The 23,223-nt window shown below is 39.1% G+C and overlaps 1 protein-coding gene across 4 annotated transcripts in view; it reads right to left on the bottom strand.

Moving 5' to 3' along the window:
• The window catches only part of CR1 (complement C3b/C4b receptor 1 (Knops blood group)), a 60,809-nt gene extending 38,211 nt beyond the window's left edge, over positions 1 to 22,598 (bottom strand). For 2 of the 4 annotated variants that reach the window (XM_084976927.1, XM_084976928.1), the window contains exons 1-8: positions 22,182 to 22,598; positions 16,375 to 16,554; positions 14,839 to 14,938; positions 10,532 to 10,617; positions 6,610 to 7,005; positions 3,667 to 3,843; positions 3,472 to 3,574; positions 1,874 to 1,959 (exon numbers count right to left, since the gene is read on the bottom strand). In XM_084976927.1, coding sequence (XP_084833053.1) covers positions 1,874 to 1,959; positions 3,472 to 3,574; positions 3,667 to 3,843; positions 6,610 to 7,005; positions 10,532 to 10,617; positions 14,839 to 14,938; positions 16,375 to 16,554; positions 22,182 to 22,506 — 1,453 coding nt within the window. In that variant the 5' untranslated portion in view covers positions 22,507 to 22,598. The remainder of the gene's footprint in view (positions 1 to 1,873; positions 1,960 to 3,471; positions 3,575 to 3,666; positions 3,844 to 6,609; positions 7,006 to 10,531; positions 10,618 to 14,838; positions 14,939 to 16,374; positions 16,555 to 22,181) is intronic. The other 2 variants (XM_084976929.1, XM_084976930.1) reach the window with 1 other exon arrangement.
• Between the last annotated feature and the right edge of the window lie 625 nt (positions 22,599 to 23,223).

Here is a 23,223-nt window from a genome sequence, read left to right as displayed (position 1 = left end):
GAGCCATGATGGGAACTCCGAAGTAGTGAAACTTTTAAAGAAAAAAAAACAACCAGTTGGAGGGTAACTCATTCATTTACTCAACATATATTAATTGAGCACTTATTCTGTGTCATCCACTCAACAGGGCTCAGAGGATAAAGTGGGGATGAACACAGATAAAGTTTTTGTCCTCCAGAGAGCACACATTCTTGGGAAATATTTCTACAATGTATTGCATAGGTACTAATTACCTTAAAGGAAAGAAACATTTCCTTGATGACTTACTGATACTGACCCTCAATGAATTTTGACAGTAGTGCTGTCACAATGAGTAGAAACATACATGGTTCATTGGAAATTCTCTAAATGATTCAGACCACTTAGTTTATTATTTTTTTTAATGCAGGGGACTGTTTATGATTTAATATTTTTTTCTTTACTTTCCATGAGGTTTCAATTTGTTAATTTTTTTCTGGTATCTGCTTATCTCTTTAAAACTATCCCTTCCTCACTTCTATTTAACGTTTCTAATTAGGCTGGGGATTTGGAAGATGCTACCTAAACCAGAAAAAAATCTGAAAAATAAGACAAATAATACAATCAATAAATGAGCTCTAGGAGTTTCCATTGTAGCTCAGGGACATTGAACCTGACTAGTATCCATGAGGATGTAGGTTCAATCCCTGGTCTTGCTCAGTGGGTTTAAGGATCCGGCGTTGCTGTGAACTGCGGCATAATTTACAGAGGTAGCTCAGATCCTGTGTCACTGTGACTGTGGCATAAGTGGTCAGCTACAGTTCTGATTCAACCCCTAGCCTAGGAAATTCTATATGCCTCATGTGTGGCCCTAAAAAGCAAATAGAAATAAAAATAGATAAAATAAATGATCTCTAATGCATGCCAGTAGGATGGAATTTTGTCATGTTACTTCACTGAATGTTGGGCTTCTTGGACAGCAGGGGTCAATATGTTATGTTCTTAGAAAGTTTTACTATAAAAATCATCAGAGGATGACAGCAGATTTCTAGAAACATGAATATTTCTGTAACATTTGGACTGGTTAAAAAATATATATATACACACACATATATATTTCCAATCTTTAGGATCAAATGAAAAATACAAATGGGTTAGACTAGAAGAAATCAGTAGTGGTATTGTATAGAGGAGACATTTTTTAATCAGCTTCTTGTTTCTGAATCTTTCAGCATACTTTATTTAGACACAAGTTTTGAGAGTTTAAGGACTCTTAACCTGCTTACCCTGTGTAATATTACTCCCACTTTCCCCTCATTTCTGCACTGCTCTGATCTACCAGCTCCGTAAAATTCACTTTGTTTATTTTCTTTCTTGTACATCTCCCCACTTGAATATAAATAACATGGGAGAGGGAATTTGTTCATCTTGTCCACTGTTATAATACCAGTGCTTAGAAGAACATCAAGCACATAGTATGTGCTCAATAAATAACTGAATGAATGAATGACTCTTATTTGTATATCAGAAAATGGATAGTAAAATTGTAGAGTGACTATATCTTTATGGCATAAAAAAAAGAAAAAGAAGGAAGTAAGGAAAAGAGAAAAACGTTTGTCAAAATGTCACATTATCTAATCTTTCCTGACTTAGAGGCGAACTACAGCATGATTTATCAGATGGAACATAGAATTCAAAAGGACAGAGACTGATCAGATGGTTCCCCAAACAGGAGATACACGACCCAAGTTCATCACAACAAATTGATGCACGGTAAAATAGTATTAAAGTAAGCAAACATTTATCAATAATTCAGATTAGAAAATAGAAGAACAACAGCTGGGGAGGCCAGAGGTCAAATTGCCAAACAGAGTAAAGGGAGAGATTGGCCTAAAGCATTACCCCTTTTACTCACTTTCACACACAGGGACACTGCTGTTCCAAAAAATTTCCATTCCAACCAAGACACAATGACTAGTAGAACTGCCTTTTAATTGGTATCTAAGGAAGAAAATGGGAGTGAATATATAAGCTGAATCAGCCAAAACGTTATTCTGTTTATAGAAATCTCAGCATTTTGAGGACCTGAAACCAGCAGGTGCAAGAGGTTCAGAGGCCACATCAGTCTGGCAAAGTCACAGCTTCCAGTGAGGGAGAACAGCAAAGCACAGCCACTTGGTGACATTATATTGTTCCGGCCTCAGGTGAAGAAAGCAGAAGTGGCATAGCTGTCACCTCCTCGATCCTGGACTCAGACTCAGAGGAATCAGCTCCCACTGAGCATTCTATGACAAAGCTGATAAATCTACTCACTGCCTATCAGATTAAAACATAGTCCAAGTGCTGACACTGAAGCAGTAAGTAAACCAGCTCCCAGTTTGGACTGGAAAAACAGAGAATAACTGGAAAGATAATAAAGATTGTCCTTTTGTCTCTCCATTTGTGATGGTTATGCAGAAGGCTCACACAGCATGTTAGGCTGTAGAAGAGTAAGCATGAATATTCTAGGCAAAAATCAAAAGAAGGTTGAAATGACTTTTGTATAAAATCCACCAAAATTCTCAATGTATATTGGACCCTGATGGCTCTGAAATTTTACTGAGTCCTGGTATTTAGTGCCTGACAAGGATTCTTTGAACATTTTGAGATCAGGTGCTTTGTTGCTCATGCTCGATACTTCCCGTGTAGCAATGTGCATTCTGGGAAGTGCCTGAGATTCACATAAGCCGAGTTAATGACCTTTCCTACAACATTAAATCAGCTACCACAATCCATTCCAGAGACCATGGCCCATTACTAACCAGGTGATATACGACTGGATTTAACTGCTTATTCTCATACTTTCACTCCTATTACACAGTTCAATTTTGATGGTTAAATTTTTTTCTTAAAAAATTCTTAAATGATCTTAGTTTTTTTTAATAAGCTTTTTTTGCTTATCAATTTTTTTCTGTAACTCTTCAAATTACGCTTTCTTTTCTGTTTGGAAAACGTGATTTTTTTCACTTACTTTGTCTCCTGCATATATTCATAAGCAGTACGTGTATTTGTGTTTGAACCTGTCACTTAATATATGTCTCAATTTTTCCTTCAGATGTTATTAGTTCCCCCTTTTCCTTAGAGTTACTTCCCATATACATTCCTCCCCCCCCCTTTTTTGTCTTTCTAGGGCCACACCAACAGCATATGGAGTTTCCAAGGCTAGCGGTTGAATCAGAGCTGTAGCAGCCAGCCGACCCCACAGCCCCAGGAACACCAGGTCCGAGACGCATCTGCAACCTACACCATAGCTCACAGCAACGCTGGATCCTTAACCCACTGATCAAGGCCAGGGATCGAACTTGCATCCTCTTGGATGCTAACCAGATTCATTTCCACTGAGCCATGATGGGAGCTCCTACATTCCCCAAGTTTAACATCCCCAAATATCTTTTTTATTTAAATCACACTACATCTTCCCTTTTTGAATTCACTTCTATTCCAGTGTCCAGTAGGCCAGGCAAACACACTTACCCCTCATCACAAACGAAGGACACTTTTGCCCCAAGCTGGAAATTCAGTGGAAAGAGCACACGTCCATTAGGGAGTTGGTCCAAGAAGTCAGCACATGATTTCGCTAGGAAAAAAAAACACACACACACACAGGCGTGAGAGGTCCCTGTGAGGGACAAAGAGATTGGTCGGTAAACCAGGCAAGAGTACAGGTACCTGCACATCTGGGGGCTTCTGGGCTCCAGTCTCCCTGGGATGTACAGCGCAGAGAAGCAGCCCCTCTAAGATCATAGCCGGGCTGGCAGCTGTAGGACACTTCCTGCCCAGTGGAAAAAGTGTTCCTCTGGCCTGCATTGTGTTTACCATGCGGGATTTCTGGAGGTAGCTGACATACTGGGAAAGAGTATTAAATGCTGTTAATTGTGTGAAAGTAAACTTTCCTTGGTGGTAAACTGGCCAAGAGAGTCATATGATAAATCTATGTGTTTTTAAAAATCTGATAGATGAACACCCTCTCATTTTATCATTGGCAAAATTAAATATACGAAAACATACACAGACGCTCACAGAAAGTGTCTTGCAAAAAGCAACAGAACTGATAGGCTGATAACTGTGACTAAAACAGAGACATCCTCAGTTCATGATTTTCCATCTAAAATCCACCCCCTTGGGAGTTTCTGCTGTGGCTCAGCAGTAACGAACCCAACTAGTGTCCGTGAGGATGTGGGTTCGATCCCTGGCCTCACTCAGGCATATGCCTTGGGTGCAGGCCTAAAAAAAAAATCTACCCCTTAGATGACACAGCAGATGGGTCCCCTCCATGTAACACAATTGTTAAGACTGATGGATTTTCATATCTTCATATCCCCTTTCGAGAAAGGCATCTCCCCAAATTATAGTCTATTCTTTTGGCCATAAGGGAAGCTTGTACCCATGTCTCATTCAAATCTCCCTATCACCTATCACACTCTGTGGTGACAAACAGGATTCCTACATCTCTTCCCATCTCTTTCCAACTGCTCTCTAGTGGCCACCTGACATCAGTTAGTGGAGAAGATAAGTCTTTTCTCTCCACTTTCTGTAGCCAAGTCCTGCCTAACCACTCCTTTCATTCCAACAAAAAAATTCATTTCATTCATTCCATTGAATGAAATCTTCTCAAAAGCCTATAGTCCTCACAATGAGAGTTCATATTTCATACTGCATGTTGTAACTGAGTCTCTGTCTCTTTATACAGTTGATTTGAATTGAGAACCAAATTGCATTTGAATCTCCTAAATTAAATGAAACTGTAGTAACATGAAGAATCATTTTATTTTAGCTTAGAGCAGGTCAGTTTTTCTCGGACTTTAGCATTCTCAAATATAAAATGGGATATTGGATTAGAATAAATGACCTCCCGAGGGAATTTGTAAATACTCTCTTACTGTAATACCCACTTTCAGGGCCCATCACCCTCTTGTTTCCCTGTGATACAGTAACTGTGATGTGATGTTTAAGTGCTTGTGCTGGTTAAATTTCTGTTGGCTCCCAGCCTCACACCTCTGTGTTCTCCTTTGACTGCTGGGGCTACAGGCCTGAAAACTACACTGCTCATCTTTCTTGCCAGCTGGGTCCTGGTTAAGCTTTGCCAATTGGAGGCATTTATACTAAATTAAAAGGCTGGAAGATGAGAGAAGCCATTCTTCTTGTAAAGGAGATTCTAGAATTGACAAGGTTGACGCTTCTGCCTTAACAGCAGCAAACTTCAGTGCTAGTAATGCCAATGGCTGCAGGCTCCAGCAGTCTCAGCTATATTATATTCTGGCAGCTGTGGCAGCTTCTGCAGCATCGAGCAGCTAGAGGAAATACCTGCTCAGTGAGCCTTTCAGCTGTGACTACAGGCACCTGTGCTCTAGTCTGGGAGAAACGGAAGCCCCTGAACATCTGGTAATATTGCCTTCCTCCTTTTGCTCTTCCTGCTCTTTTTCTTTCTTTTTTTTTTTGTCTTTTTGCCTTTTCTAGGGCTGCTCCCATGGTATATGGAGGTTCCCAGGCTAGGGGTCCAATCGGAGTTATAGTGCCGGCCTACACCACAGCCACAGCAACGCGGGATCCGAGCCTTGTCTGTGCCTTGTCTGCAACCTACACCACAGCTCACCACAGCTCATGGCAATGCCGGATCCTAACCCACTGAGCAAGGCCAGGGATCGAACCTGCAACCCCATGGTTCCTAGTCGGATTCGTTAACCACTCCTTTTCCTGCTCTTCTAACAATATCTTTATACCCTTGTACCTCCACGAAATCCCTCATTCCTTGAAATACCTAGAGCTGCTTGTGATTTCCCTGGCTCTGGAGTCAGGTAGACTCGGGTTCTGGTCTTCTCAGAGTTACTATCTATTTAATCTTGGACAGTTATCTAACCTCTTTAAGACTGAACTTTCTCTGTAAAACTGGAAAGAATCATAATTACCTCATACCTTTTACTTAAGGACTAAGTGCATCCATAGCCTACAGAATGGTGCCTGACAAGAGGAACAAATCATTACATAGCAATTACTATACTCAAAAGCAATGGATAATTTTTTTTTTTTTTGTCTTTTGTTGTTGTTGTTGTTGCTATTTCTTGGGCCACTCCCGCGGCATATGGAGGTTCCCAGGCTAGGGGTCCAATCGGAGCTGTAGCCACCAGCCTACGCCAGAGCCACAGCAACTCGGGATCAGAGCCGCGTCTGCAACCTACACCACAGCTCACGGCAACGCTGGATCATTAACCCACTGAGCAAGGGCAGGGACCGAACCCGCAATCTCATGGTTCCTAGTTGGATTCGTTAACCACTGCACCACGACGGGAACTCTGATAATTTAAAAAAAAAAAAAAAAAAAAGATTGTTTTGACTGAAAAAAAAGGTAACCAATAGATGATGGTATGTGCAGAAAACTTCTGTTTATAAGAATCCCAAAAAACCTTTACATTCCCTGCTCATTTATCTTTGCTGCTGAATTTGAACACACACACATGCATATACACTCCTTCTTTATTTCCTATTTCCTCCCAAGAAAATTTTCTCATCTATACTGCTCACCACATATCCTTCCCCGAGAGAAAATACTAATGTCCTGATCCTCCTACAGCTCATGTCATTTGTGGGCCCCTTCAAAGCCTCAGTCAGACTTACTCCTGGAGCAGCTGGGCAACTCCGGCCCCCATTTGTTTTGTGCGTGACAGTGAACAGTGGAGGGTCCTTTGATGATAAAGCCAGGTTGACACGTAAACTGCACAGTTTCATATAAGGAAAATAGGCTTTTCTTCTCAGATATCCTGAATGCATTTTCAACCTCTGGAGGTGTGCATTTATTAGGTATAATGCACTGGGGGGGAGGGCCACTCCAGATGCCAACTTGATTGTCTTTGCTGGTGCAATATATTGACGGTGAACCCACGAGCTCAAACTTCATCCTTCTATCTCCAAGATTGCAGCGATAGGTCACCACTGTTCCGTATGGGAAATATTCTCTATTACTGCTAATGAAATCTCCATTGGCGATGGCCGGGGGTGGCCCGCAAGGAATACCTGGGAAAAGGGAAAGCAGTGAATTAAAATAACCAGAGGGAGAAGTCAAATGAGTCCCTAAACTGTAACTGTTTTTACTTTCATTATGTGGTTTTAATCTTTGCTAACATGTAGATAAGTTCTTCCAAAGTTATAATTTAGGGTGGGCATGCTAGCATGTGTTCTGCTTTTTCTACTTGTACCCTGTAAACACATGCATTTATTAATACAATCCAAATTCTTTTAATTTTCAATAGCTCCTTGATCATATTATTATAACACAGTTTACACAGTTTCCCTCATTCTTTTCCATTTGCCTTCTTAATTTTCATTTTTTTGTTATTAACAGAATGCAGTTTAAGAAAAAAAAACTCTTGCTAAAAGGAAGAGAGACAACACAGGTATATAGAATTAGGAAAAGTAATTTGAGCACATTTGCATAAATATGAGATATTTATGAAACTGTAGGCTACTGTATGTTAAAAATTTTGAAAATCTAAGTGATATAAATGAAAATATAAATGACTAATATTCATTCAGGAAGACATAGAAAACTAGAATGGACCAAGAATCTTGTAAGTATAGAAAAGAAAATTTCACACATAAATTCTATTACAGTTTAAAGTAATATATACTTCTAAATATAATTTCAAATGTGTCACAAGACATAAGAAAAAACTTATCAACTCATTTTATCAAGCCTATGTTTGATATCATAACATGTAAAAGTCCAAAAAAATGCTAAATACAGCTGAAAATGTAGAAGTAGAACATTGTATTTCTAACACTATGTAACTGGAAGTAAGTTACTTCAAAATACCTAGGAAGTTTAGTTGAATCAGGAGGGGGCATTTGAGTGGCTTAAACTTTTGATAGTCTCATGGAGTAAAAGAATAAAAATTGGAGTCCAAGACCTTCAAAATGGAAACTTTGGTAATACTTTCTGAAATGTACTAAGACCTCAAAAACTAGCCTCTGGGACTCGAGATTACTGGAATTGTTCTTTAACAATTTTTGAGGTGGCCCAGAAAAATCGTTGTTTTTGAAATTAAATTAAAGTCTCAGATTTTTAGGGTCCCCAGGTACCTGGCAGAAATAACAATAAAATTCCACTCTGGAAGAAGATTAGTTGTCTAACACCTTCATTTATTTCTACAGAAAAGTTTGCAAGTATAATTCTTGATATGTAGTTAAAGATAACCAGGTAGTTGAGGAAAAAAAAAAAAAAACACAAATAAGAACCAAACTAATCACTGACAGTAGAAACTGAGCCATTAGGACTCCAGATATTGGAATTTTCACTCACAGATTTAAAATAACTATGATTATCTACTCAAGGATAAAATACACAAAACCTAAACTTTTTTTCTTTTTCTTTTTAGGGCCACACCTACAGTATATAGATGTTCCTAGGCTAGGGGGTCTCATCAGAGCTGCAACTGCCAGCCTACACCACACCCACAGAAATGAAGGATCAGAGACACATCTGAAACCTACACTGCAACTTGCAGCAATGCTGGATCCTTAACCCACCAAGCAAAGCCAGAGATTGGACACATCCTCATGAATACTAGTGTCAGGTTCTTAACCTACAGAGACACAATGGGAACTCCCACAAATCCTAAAATTCGAAAGGACTAGAAGCAATTAAAGGTGACAGGATACATTTTGAAAGGAATCAAATCAATGTTCTATATTTGTAAAATACAATTAGTGAAATTAAGAATTTGGATAAGATTAGTAGCAATTTAGACACGTTGAAAGGAACTCAGGACGGCTGAGGCTGAGTGGTAGTACTTAATTGCTAGAGAAAATTGAAACAGAAATTTTAGAATGATTTTCCTAGACAATTTACAGAATTGGAGAAAATATTTGCAAATGATGCAACCTTGTAGGGCTTAATCTCCAAAATATACAAACTACTCATGCAATACAACAATAACAAAAAATCAAAAAGTGGGCATAAATAGACATTTCTCCAAAGAATACATGTGGATGGCCAGCAGGCACATGAAAAAAATGCACAACATCACTAATTATTAGAGAAATGCAAATAAAAACAAAGAAGGCTGTTATTTGTTAACCAATTCCAAGACTTGAGAACCAGCATTAGAGACCCGGAGCACCTTGAATAAATGGGAAACTGGCTCTTCTGAGGAAGCACCTGCCATACAGCCAAAATGTGTGCTATAATTTTCCCCCCATCCTTCACCGAGGAAGCTTAAAGTCATTTTCAGGGTTGGAAATAAAAAGGTTTCAGAATTATAAATAAAGATGAAAATATAGAAATAGGTATAAATGCATTATTTTTCATAAAATGAAATATTGCATCATCTTGTATCTTACATAAAACATTTTATCTTATATAAAACATTACTTATATCTCTGTTTATATATAAAATATTTATATCATGTAAAACATGTTATTTGGTCATCTGACTTTCTTCAGACAAATATATGTATATTATATGTTTAAACTAATCATCCTTGTATGTCATTAAGTCCTTCTCCATGACAACTTTTTTATGGCTGAAAAAAATTCCAGCGTATGGATATATTTTCTTCTAATTCTTTTTTTTTTTTTTTGTCTTTTTTTTTTGTTGTTGTGTTGTTGTTGTTGTTGTTGTTGTTGCTATTTCTTGGGCCGCTCCCGCGGCATATGGAGGTTCCCAGGCTAGGGGTTGAATCAGAGCTGTAGCCACCAGCCTACGCCAGAGCCACAGCAACGCGGGATCCGAGCCGCGTCTGCAACCTACACCACAGCTCACGGCAACGCCGGATCATTAACCCACTGAGCAAGGGCAGGGACCAAACCCGCAACCTCATGGTTCCTAGTCGGATTCGTTAACCACTGCGCCACGACGGGAACTCCATTTTCTTCTAATTCTGCATGGCTATTTTACATCCTCAGGGAATTCTCTGTAATCATTTTTAACATACCTCTTTCCTTACAGTAAGTTATTTCCAAACCATATTTTGAAACATGCAGTGCATTTTGCTTAGTTTAATATGTGTACTATTATAAAGTGTGCTGCAACAAAAAATTTACAATGAGCTACTTGTAAAAAATCTGTTTACTTTCTAAGTATAAATTCTAAGAAGTGGGTCAAAATATAAGCCCATTTTAAGGCTTATATTACATGATGACTCTCAAGAGTGTTCATTGAACCTTTGGTGCATGAAAGTGTTGATTCCTCCACAGCTGCATCCACCTTGGAGAGCATCAACTTAAAAATCTTTACTAATTGGCTAAGCAGAATGATTATTACACTGGGGTTCATTGAACCAACATAATTCCAAACTAATTGAAATAAAAATAAAGTTTGAAGGCTTTTATGCATTTCTGCTCTCAGATTCAGAAAAGGTACAACCCGGGATGAGGACGAACTTAAGAAAACAGTTGTTAGAAACCCACAGATATGTTTGAGAATATGCAACTCTCTTCTGCTATTTAAAGGATAGAATGCAAAAATAAAGCTTTTTATAACTCCATGGGAAAACTAAGAATTTATTAGTAAAGGTACTAGGAAAGAATATATCAACTCACTCTCACAAGTAGGTGGGTCATTATCCCAGATGACAGAATTGCCTGAGATGACACATGTAGCTGAGGATTGGCCAATAAGTCGATACCTAAAGGCAAAGAATAATGGATATTATATTCCAAATAAACACTTAATCCTGCTTAAATTGCTACTTATAAGAGACTACAATCTTGGACTATTCAGAAGGACAATTTCCATTTGTCTAATACTGCCGTTTTCCCAAGTTTTATGTCTTTATTGGGGCTTAAACATTTTCTTCTTCATGCCTTCTAAACTGGATGAGATCTCCCTTCTTTATTACCTTAAGGTGCAGATACACCTCAGATAAATGAAATTCATCAAGCTAGAACCAAAGGAAGTCCAAACAGGATAAAACAGTTAAACTCATATTTCATATTTTAAATGCTAAAGACAGAAACTTTCAATTAGTTATGTCACAAGCTATTCAAAGCATGCTATAAAATTTGGAAAAATCAATGACACTTATTTTAATGTCAACTGAGATTCTCTATAGTCAGGGAATGTTGGGCTGAACAACTCATGAAAATTGGTGGCTAGAAGGGCCAAACTTTATACTAATACAAGTTAAGATGAATAATGTCAAATAACTATCAAGTGTTACTTTGGTATCACTGAGAACGTTGCCTTGTGAATATCTAAGAAACAAACTTCAAGCAGCTAAACACATTAAATAGAGATCAAATGAAGAGTGACAGCAGTGTATGTTCTTGAAGAAACTTGAAGCACTCTTACATTGAAGTAGTGATTGTATTGTATTCATTAATGTCTTCAGTATTATTTTCAGTTTTTTTAATGTCATCATGACACCACCAAACATGAAAATATTCTAGACAGCATTGCAAACACACATACCCACAACCAATGCATTAAAGGAGGGCTGCAGTCTTTCCACTGTATGTGTACCTCCTCCTGCCTTTTTGCCACAGGAACAAAGAAACATGGGGACTCCTCTGGATTTTGATTTTATAAACATTCTTTTTTCCTTTAATGGCCCTACCTGCAGCACATGGAAGTTCCCGGGCTAGGAGTCAAATCAGAGCTGCAATTGCCAGCCTACACCGCAACCACAGCAACACCAGATCCAAGCTACATCTGTGACCTACACCACATCTTGCGGCAATGCTGGATCCTCACCCACTGATTGAGGCCAGGGATTGGACCCATGTCCTCACAGAGAAAATGTGGGGTTCTTACCCAGATAAGCCACAATGGGAACACCCACAAAGATTATTCCTTAAGGTGGTCTTTTTGATTTTATATTTTTTTATTGGAATAAAAAATGGTGAAGCAAAGTTCTAACTTGAGTTGGCATATACTATGGTTTAGCGTGGCAGAAATGAACACATCATGAATCAAAACACAACTTTGTATTCACTGGTTAAAGATGACAGCAGGAGAATGTTTTCACTTATTAAATCGTCTCCCAAAGTAGATAAAACAATTGAGCAAATATTAGCCAGATCTCTTCGCTTTCAGGCTATTTAGAAATAGAGCATAGAGGTAAGACTCAAGCTACGTGATTTAAAAGGAATCCAGAATTTTTATATCCGTTTCAGTCTGAAGTCTTTACATCCACCTTATCTTTCAGGGTCTTCTGGGCAAAAGAAAACTGTGGAGTCATATGGCTAAGTTAGGGTTCAGAAAAAGCCATGACCATTTCATTACCAGAAACCAAATGCAGTCTATAAGTAAACATATCTAGACATTTGAGAATCTTCTACCGATATCCAAGAGTGGGACAGTGAGGACCTTGGATTTTTGTGTCATTTTCATTTTTCTTCTTTTTTAATCTAGCATACATGAACCCATTAGATAAGTTAGGGAAAAAAAAGAGAAAAAACAAAACCCTGTGAATTAGTTGGGTTAGGACATTGAATTGACTGGTAGGAAGACCCTCCTTTAGGTAACTTTTTTTTTAAGATAGTCATAGATCAATATGCAGTTGTAGGAAACAATACAGAGAGATCCCAGGTACCCTTTACTCAAATTGTCCCATTGATAACATCTTGCAAAACTAGAGTATAATATTAAAACCAGAATTTTGACATAGATACAGTCTACCAATTTTATTCAATTTTCCACAGTTTTATTTGCACTAATTTATGTGTTTGTATGCATGCATATGCATGTGTATTTATATCTATGCAATTTTATTTTATTTATTTATTTATTTTTGTCTTTTCTAGGGCCGCGTCCACGGCATATGGAGGTTCCCAGGCTAGGGGTCGAATCAGAGCTGTAGCTGCCGGCCTTCGCCACAGCCACAGCAACGCCAGATCTGAGCCATGTCTGCAATCTACACCACAGCTCACGGCAATGCCAGATCCTTAACCCACTGAGCAAGGCCAGGGATTGAACCCGCAACCTCATGGTTCCTAGTCAGATTCATTAACCACCGAGCCACAACGGGACTTCCTATCTATGCAATTTTAATAGACACTTTGTAAGAGCAGTTCACAGCAAGGTTGACCAGAAGGTACAGGGATTTACCATATAATCCCTTGCCCTGACACATGCATAGTTCCCATATTTTCAGTGGATTTACCATTTTACATTCCTGTCAGCAATATGTGAGTAATTCAGTTCCCTCTACATCTGTGCTAGGCATTGGGCATTTTCACTATTTTTTATTGTTGCCATTCAGATAGGTGTGCAATATTGTCCCACTGTTGTTTTAATTTTCTTTTCCTAATGGCTAATGAGGTTGCATATCTTTTTATATGCTTATTTTCCGTCTGTATATTCTCTTTAGTGAAACGTCTGTTCATGTCTGTACTGGGTTTAATAGTGTGTTCCTGATTTATGTCCACTTGAAACCTCACAAATGTGTTATGAGATGTTAAGATGTTAAGATGAGGCCACACTGGGTTAGGGTGAGCCCTCTACACAATGACTGGTGCCCTCAGGAAGAAGAGGGGTATTTGGACATGGAGACACACAGAAGGAAGATGATATTAATACATACAGAGGTGAAGCCATGGGAGGACAGAGGCAGAGAATGGAGTGATTGTGTCTACAGCCAAGTTATACCAAGGATGGTTGTCGACCACCAAAAGCTAAGATAAAATCATGGAACAGATTCGGTAGGAAGCAAACCCACTTATACCTTGATTTAATACTTGTTTGATTTTATTCTTAATTTGCTGTGAGTTTTTATCATGAATTCCTGTTGGATTTTGTCAAATGCATTTTCTGAGTCAGTCGATGTGAGCAAATTGTTTTTATTCTTTGGCCTGTTTTTACGGTTGGTTATATTGATTGATTTTTGAATGTTGAATCCACCTTGTATACCTGGAATAATTCCCACTATGGTCATTATATGCAGTTCGTTTTAGACATTGTTGGGTCTGATCTGATAATATTTTACAGATGCAAACAAATCATCAGTAAAGTATTAGCAAATCAAATCCAATAGTGTATAAAATGAATCATATACGTGACCAAGAGGGATTTATTTCAAATATACAATGACTATTTTTACAGCTTATGGCAATGCCAGATCCTTAACCCACTGAGCAAGGCCAGGGATCGAACCCGCATCTTCATGGATACTAGTCGGGTTTGTTAACCACTGAGCCATGAGGGGGATTCCACTAGTTTTTAAGGTGAACATCATATCATTGAAATTAATTTTACTGTTATTGCTACTTTCTATTTTTCACTTGGGTTATTTTGCATGTATTGTAAGTAAGCAATAAGTAATAAAACAGACTAAAAGTTAAAAAATTAGGTCTCCCTATTTCTTTCCTAAATTGGCTGTCTTAAGCCAAGGGTATGTCCACAGCCAGATGCCTGTTTTGTCTGTACTTCCAGAGAGCCGTTATAACAATTAAGATTTTCCCATCCACATCTGCTTCATTACCCCAAACAAACGACTCTTTCCTACTTTTTCCTGAATCCAACATTTCTAGCTCTTATTGCTTTAAATTATTCTTAACTCAAAAGATATGTATATTGGTGTTTTTTGCATTTACTTCTTTAGAATGCTCGCCCTTCCCATCTAATGAGTGAGTACTTGGTTTTAGGGGCATTAAGTTAGTGTGCAAAGACCACCCCCACCTCTCCAATTTCTAGCATGGATACAGGTTTTTCCTATTTTTTCCAATGTTTGTTTAGTTGTTTCAAAGGTAGTTAAAAGCCTGGATTCAAGTCACCACCTCTACTTAGAAATCTTATTGCTATGTTTTCAATGGACAGGTGGTTTGACTTTCCTTTCTGAGACTCCTGTTTAGAGACTGGTGTTACAATTCTGGAAGTGTCACCTCAAACAGTGTTACTGCCAACTCACCCGTCATTGCAAAAGTAATGAACAGTTGATCCAAACTGCATGTCTTTGTCTATCTCCATTTTGCCATTTACGAGTTCTGCAAGAGTTCCACATGTTTTACCTATCAGAAAGAAGCAGAATAGGGGGATCACATGTAGAATACTCTGAACTTCTGTTAGTACATAAGGTCCCAACCTGGCAATAGCTTACTGAAGAGTATTTGTAGTTCCACAGACTTTGTCACCTTGAGGAAATTCACAAGACTGCCTCCAGATCAGCCATCACGAAGCACCACTTTCAAAAATACCTCCCTTCCAGATCTGTCTTATCTTCCTATTGCATCTCTCAGAAAAATGTGAACTTCGTTTATCACTAAAGTGCTTACTCTGTAATCTAACCAGTATAGATCAAAAGTCTTGACGTCTGGGATTCTATCCATATCTACACTTTTCTTTGCTGAGTTATTCGTTACTTAGTTTCAGTTGTGAAAATGGGACACCCCTAGTGATTGGAGATTTTCCCTTAATTGTGCCTTGTGATGGTCATTTCTCATGCAATGAACTTGTAATGACAATGCTAGGAACTCAAAGCAGTAGGAAGATATGACCTATAAGAATAATTCAGGATTCTCATACTAAGGGAAGTAAGTCAGAAAGAGAAGGACAAATCCCATATGATATCACTTATATGTGACATCTAAAATGTGGCACAAATGATCCTATCAGCAAAACGGAAACAGATCAGGGACATGGAGAGCAGACTTGTGTTTCTCAGGGGGAAGTGGGGAGGGAGTGGGATGGATGGGGTCTTTGGGGTTGGTAGATGCAGACTACTACATTTAGAATGGATAAGTAATGGGGTCCTACTGTACAACACAGGGAACTATGTCCTATCTCTTGGGTTAGAACATGATGGAAGACAGTATGAAAAAAAAAGAATGTGTACACATTTCTGCATGCATAGATATGTATGTATGAGCTAGTCACTTTGCTGTACAGCAGAAATTAAAGGAACATTGTAAATCAACTATACTTTATTTATAATTTTTTTCTATCTTTTTAGGGCCACGCCCAGGGCATATGGAAGTTCCCAGGCTAGGGGCTGAATCGGAGCTGTAGCCAGCGGCCTACACCACAGCCACAGCAATCAGAATCTGAGCCACGTCTGTGAACTACACCATAGCTCATGGCAACGCAGGATTCTTAACCCCCTGAGCGAGTCTAGGGAGCGAACCCCATTCTCATGGATACTAGCCAGGTTTGTTAGCACTGATCCATGACGGGATCTCCTAGATCACCTGTAATAAAAAAAATTTTAATGTAAAATAAAAAGAATAACTCTCAGGAGTTCCCAATGGCCTAGTGGTTAAGGATTTGGCTCTGGTTAGATCCTGTGCCTGGAAACTTCTACATGCCATGGGCACACACATACACACACAAAGAACTCTCACATCTATTGTACCTTAGGTCAAGTTGCCATGACATCTGTCTTTGTTCCAAAGTTTATCTGATAGATTTTTGACTAATGTAGAGGAGTCCTCAATCCAGAGTTACTTACGTTTACAGTTGCCTTCAGGGATTGACCAGAAAGAGTTTTTCTGGCAGGTAATAGAGAATATTCTGCTGTAGTAACCAGGGCGGCATTTATATTTCAGAGATGTCCCAATGGGAAACTCATCTTTGTCAATCAGCTTTGTAGGCATGGCAAATGGAAGCTGTCTCGGAGCTTGGCACTGACCTGGAGACCATAGTAACATCAAAGTTAGTGGAGAAACTTCTATCTCTTTTTTTTTCTTTAATATGCTTCATAGACGTAGCAATCACCACTGTTGGAAGTCTGTTGGCAAGTCAATTATTCCAAACAAGAAAATTTTAGCATTTGCTTTGTGTACAAAGCTCGACAACTAAAGCTTTATGCTATGAAAACACATTTTTAAAAAATGCATATTTTAAATATATTAGACTTAGTTACTTCCCCTTAAGATCTCATAGGTTAAAGTTAAAATAATAAAAATGACATTTTGAGTCAATCAATATGTAATCAAGAAGATATATCTGCTGGAAAAATATAATTTTAATGAAGTTTTAGAAATCTCTTTTCTTCCGTTTTTTTGTTTTTTTTTTTTTTAATCTCCTGTGCCTCCTGCACTCTCTACTAATTAATTCAAATAATGGAGGATGGATTGAGACCAATCAATTAATTAGTTTTGAAAGAACCAACTTTTGGCTTTGTTGATTTACTCTTATCTTCATCTCATCTTTCCTGCAATTTTTTTGAGTTTACCTGCTGTTCTTTTTTTGAGAATAAATTTCTTGAGATGATTACTTAGACCTTATTTTCAGCTTTTCATAGTTTCTATATTAAGCATTCAGACTATTACTTTTATTCCAAGCATAGATTTAGCCATATTATACAAATTGTGTCAAATTTTCTTTTCTTTTTCTTTTCAAAATACTTGATAGTACCATTGTAGTTTTTTCATTGACTCATGGTTTCCTTAGAAATGTTCTGTAGAATTTGCACACATTTGAGGAATGTTTTTAGCTAAATATTTATTATCAAGTTTTGAGATTGACTGACATTGTTTTATGGCTCATTATATGATCAACTGAGATAACTGTGTGTGTATCTATTTGTAAAAAATGTGTGTCTACGGTAATGGGTACAATGCTCTGGGTATGTCAGTGAGACCCCAATCTGTTCATCATATTTGTTTAAGTCTTCTCGATAGTTACTGATTTGTGGGGGGGTCTGTTTATTCTACCAGATACTAAAGGAGTGTGTTAAAATGTTCCATCTGTTACACATTTGTCTTTTCTTTTCCTAACTCTGTCCATTTTTTTTACTTTAGATGTATTTTTTCAACATTTTTATTTAGGTACAGTAATATACACATATATGTATTTTTTACATATATTTTTATTATATTTTCTGGTAGATAGACTCATTATTAGAAAATATCTCTCTTTAATAATGAATCTTGACTCAAATTTTATTTTGCCTACTTTATTTATAAGGCGAATAAATAAATTTGTAGAGTTAATCCTCAATATATCTATAATTATTTTAAATATAAACACAAAATAATAATTTAAAGACAAAGATGGTCATAATGCCACATTCGCCAAATCAGCTTTCTTTTGGTTTCTTTTTGCATAGTACAATTTCTTCCTATATTCAACCAATCCACCTCTGAAGATGTATATTGTACATTTTGTATGAACCATATAGTTTTAATTTTAATTTTAATTTTATATATTTATTTGTCTTTTTAGGGCCACACTCACATCATATGGAGGTTCCCAGGCTAGGAGTTGAATTGGAGCTGTAGCTGCCAGCCTACATCACAGCCACAGCAACAACAAATTCATGCCGAGTCTGCAACCTACACCACAGCTCACGGCAACACTGGATCCTTAACCCACTGAGCAAGGCCAGGATTGAAACTTCATCCTCATGGATACTAGTCAGGTTCGTTTCTGCTGAGCCACAATGGGAAGGCCTAGATTTTATTTTTAATTAATTATGATAGAGGTTCCCAACCTACACAGTTCATAGTGTTCTTAGGGTCTCAGTAGTTTTTTCACATCATTATTAGCCCCCAGAGAAATACTTGACAATTTTATTTATTAAGTAGTTAGGCCCAAACAACTTAATAGTTCTTGTGCTCACCAAATTCTTAATAATGGAATGTCAAACACAGTTCAACTTCCCAAACTTTGGACTCAGACTGTGAATGGCCACCTAATTTCCTTTCACATTAATTTTCCTTTGATAAAAGTTGTGCCTTTTATATTTATATGCTTTTTAAAAGTATCTATTTTCTCAATAGACGTTAAATATGCATATTAGATATGCATAAGATGAAGGCAAGAAATCCCATGATTTTTGCTCCTTTAAATGAGTCCTTAGTCCAAATACATAGCACTCGATTACAAGCACTCTGTGCATATTTGCTATGATGAAGAGATGAATCATGAATTACCTATAAGACTCAGTCTTATCATTAGTCAATGCTTCTGAAATGGAGCAGGACACAACGGTCCTTCCCCTCTATATCCTCTGTCTGTCTTTTTCTTTGGAAAAACTTTAGTCAAAGAGTAAATTAATCAGAGAAGTAAGAAAATACAGGAGCAAAGGAAAGCAAACAGGACAAAATAATAATAGTTTAGTCATTAAACAAAGTCAAGGACATTTAGTTTCTCCTCAAGGACTATAGATAATATTCTGAGCCACATCCTTTGAGCTGTTTTGCAGATACTGAAACCCTGCCAGGTGGAAGAAGTTAACTGCATGATGACCAGGGTGTAGCCTTAGCATAAGCTGCCACAATTCCAAGAACTAGCCTCAAAGAAATGGGAACAAATTGACTCTGGAATTTAAAATTAACACTACTTAAAACAACCAAGATGACATTGATATGACCACAACGTGGCCAATTTCAAGACGAGTATCAGAACTGACTGTGCAGTTTTTGGATATTGTCCCCTCCCTCCACCTATACACCCCTAAAACTCCCCCATCCTTTTTTTTATGGCCACATCTGTGGCATATGGAAGTTCCCAGGCCAGGGATCAAATCCAGCAATGCCAGATCCTTAGCCCACTGTGCCTGGCCAGGGATCAAACCCCCTCTACCACAGAGACAACGCTGGATCCTGCCATGGGGGTCACTCCTGAGACTCCTCTTTAAAATTCTTGCCCACTGGTTGTCAGGGGGAGCTAGCCTTTGGATAGGAGGTCCCCCTTCTGCATTCCCTGCAACACAGTTGCTTCCTTTCTACAAACCTTGCGTCTTGAATATTGGCTTTAGAGCCGCAACCAGCCAGAGGCCACTTTCAGTAGGATTTCTGTGTAGGAAGATTTTGAAGTTACTTGTCTAATTGTGACAGTTATATTAGATACAACTAGCTAACAAACTATGAATCTACCAATCTGAGCATGTGTAAACTGAAATAGATCACACATCACAAGGCCAACTGAAATGCCTCTCCTTTTTATTTTGCTTTTTTTTTTTTTTTTTTTTTTTTTTTTGTCTTTTCTAGGGCCGCACCCGCGGCATATGGAGGGTCCCAGGCTAGCGGTCTAATCGGAGCTGTAGCCACCGGCCTACACCACAGCCACAGCAATGCGGGATCCGAGTCGCATCTGCAACCTACACCACAGCTCACGGCAACGCCGGATCCTTAACCCATCAAGCAAGGCCAGGGATCGAACCCGCAACCTCATGGTTTCTAGTCAGATTTGTTAACTACTGAGCCACAAGGGGAACTCCCTTATTTTGCTTTTTATACACCAGGAAATTAATGAGATCTGACCCGAGGACCCAGTGAGATTGCCAAAGTCTGCCCAGTGAGATTGTCTGTGTTAAACAAGGTCCTAGTAATGCCAGTGTGCTAATTTTTATCTAAAATAAAAATCCCCATTAAATGTCCTTTAGAATCCTTTCTTTCTTTTTGGTTTTTTTTTTTTTTTTTTTTGGATTTACTCATTGAGCACTGTTAAAGCCAACATTTCCCATTCCTGACCATGGCAAAACAACCCACTCCATAAAAACAATCACTCCTTCCACCCAGCCTTTTCTGAGATATCTCCCTTTTCAGTTATCCCATGGCCTTCAGGGCAGCTTCCTAGTCACAGTTTTGGAATCCCTGTGGGGATTTTCAGGTTATGAAATGCTGTCACATACACTACCTCATCAATTTTTACAATAAGCCTCTCAGCAACTGTCAATTACGTTCATTTTTTGCATGTGGACTTTCAAAGTCAGGGGGGTTAATTGACTTGCTGGGTCCAAGGCTCCCAGCTAGTAAGTAGCAGAGGCTGGAAAAACTAGAATTCTGGCCTTCTAATTAAGGAGATTTCATTATCCCCTGCCACCATACTTCTCTATGCGTACACCTTAGAGGCATAGCTCTCACATTTCTTTCAAATGCCACAGTGTTGTGCACTCTCCCCATTCCATCAGCATTTTTTTAAAGTCTAAATTACTTTGACGAGTAAATTACTAGATAGTTTAAGGTGTTTCACTTTTCGAGGTTATTATGATAACCTTAGTAAATATTTTTTTTGCAATTAATAGTGTCTGGGATTAAACTATAACAGTAACTTAATAAACCCAGGCAAGCTGCAAAAACATTGCAGTAAGAAAGGGACCAGATACAAAGTGCACAAAAATTTTAAGCACAGATTGCTTAATTTAGTTTGCATGCTTTTCTTTTGAAAATAAAGCTTTAGATTTTATCCCCTTTCTTCAACTGACAGGTTCCTTTATGATATCTGAGGAGATAAAATATCAATAACAACTTCTGTGAAATTTGGTTTTCCCTTTTCCTTCTCTCTCTTAGAAGGCACAAATAATGAATGCAAAATGTCTAATGACAGTAGAGAGCAAATTCAGTTGTTAAGAAGAGGTTGTACCCAAAAGGAAGAAAAAAAAAAAAGACTGTCACTTCAGACATTAAGTAAGCACTTAAGACTTCTAGGGAATCTAAAAATAAGAAGAGAAGCATTCTAATCAAAGGTATTTACCTATTTGAAGTTACAAGGAAGGAAGGGAGGATGGGGCCCCAACATTTTCATAAGTTATAATAGGCTTTGCTTTGTTCTAAACAGTTGACTAAAATGCACCCCTATCCTACCTGCAATGAGTCACACTGAGAGTTCTGCAGCTTGACTAGCTCTTCTAATCCCAGGCACCTGGGAGCTGTCTTAACGTAGGTGCTCAATAAATGCACTTTAATGATGGTGTAAGTGGGGTGAGTATACCCCGTTGCAAGGCATTTTTTCAGGTGATAGCTGCGCCCCTTGGACTGCTGGTCTGAACACTCTAATGAACAAAGGGTTGATGAAGTCATGGCAATAGAAAGTGGTTAAGTGGCAGGCACTGTGTAGGACCTTTGACACACTTTATGCCTTTTAGCAGCAAGCTGGTGAAGTACAGGTATCGGTATTTCCAGATGTGGAAACACCTGTAGTAACTTTCCTCACCATCAATGTGTTGCTAGGATTAGAACCCAAGTTTGTCTAATTTCTACTCCCCCACCCCCATTTTCCCCTATTAGCGGCACACTCTGCTACAGCCAGTCTTGTTATTACCCAAAAGCTAGGAATTCCGTGCAGCCTCTGTTCAGCATCTGCACCCTCCTCTGCTGTGGGCACAACCTAAGCCACCGCAGAGGGGAATTCGATCAATGCCACCAAGGGTCCCAGGACACAGAAAGGATCCCAGAGCCGACCTGCTTTCTCGCGCGTTTAGCCCACGGAGAGCAACACCTCAAGACACCAGCACCAGCGCTGCTGTGCCCGCTGCGCCCTGGCTGCTTCGTTCGCGGAGCCCACTCCCACGCCCGCCCCGACTCTCACCCCAGGCTGCTGGCAGCGCGAGTAGCACCAGAATCCCCAGGAGGGCTCCGTGGCAGCAGGAGACAGGGAGCGCCGGCGGCCTCCGAAACTCCGGGCTCCTCAAAGAAGAGCTTCCCATCCTCCCTAAGCGCTTCGAGTAACCAAATGCGACCTCCGGGAAAACAGAAGTCAGGGCAAAGCGCAGCAGCGGAGAGAAGGACCCCACCTCCGGCTCCGTGCCCAGATGTAGGCAGCGGGGCGGGGGTTCCGGGACAAAAAAAAAACCAAAAAACTTTTGACCACAACTTCCCCTTGGTGGGAGGTCTCGTTTACTCCCAATTTGCATTTTTTAATAGGTTTTCGCCCCCCTGGAGACCACCTTAGAGATCCAGGTACGGGGCGGGGGTGGGGGGGTGGGGGGACGGGACCTCTGGCAATGCTTAGAGCTCCTTGATGTGTTCCCAGTGTGAAGATGGGCAGTTCCAGAGGTAGGCATGGATTCTCACGGCTTTGCTTCTATAAACGGCTGCAGGACTTTTTCTTTTCTTCAGAATCCGTGTGGATAGGTCAGCTAATGAAATTGAGCTAATGACAGCTGCAGGCAAACAGCTAAAGTGTACAATCAATATGAAGAACCAATTTCTTTCTTTCTTTCTAGCCACACGTGCAGCATATGGAGGTTCCCAGGCTAGGGGTTAAATCGTAGCTGCAGCTGCTGGCCTACACCACAGCCACAGTAAAGCTGGATCCCAGCGTGTCTGAAGCCTACACCACTGCTCATGGCAACTATGGATCCTTCACCCACTGAGCAAAGCCAGGGATTGAACCTACGTCCTCATGGATACTAGTCAGATTTGTTTCCACGAGACACAGTGGGAACTCTCAATTTCTTTTTGTTGAATTGAGACACCAAGCCATTGATAGATTTTTTTTTTAAAGAGAATGACTTAATCAAATTTGCATTTTTAAAAGTATAATTATATCTGTAGTATAGAGACTGGATTGGAATAAGTAGTGTATAGAGAGACTAGCAAGGAAGCTTTTACCATCCTCCTGGTGAGAT

The sequence above is a fragment of the Sus scrofa genome, chromosome 9 (genome assembly GCF_054392235.1).
Source record: "Sus scrofa isolate SSC_HxYL_T2T_F1_AM1 chromosome 9, Sscrofa_HxYL_maternal_Yorkshire_Landrace_v2.0, whole genome shotgun sequence".
Lineage (NCBI taxonomy): Eukaryota > Metazoa > Chordata > Mammalia > Artiodactyla > Suidae > Sus > Sus scrofa.
The sequence above is the reverse complement of the archived record's forward strand: the minus strand, read 5'-3'. Positions and strand labels throughout refer to the sequence as shown.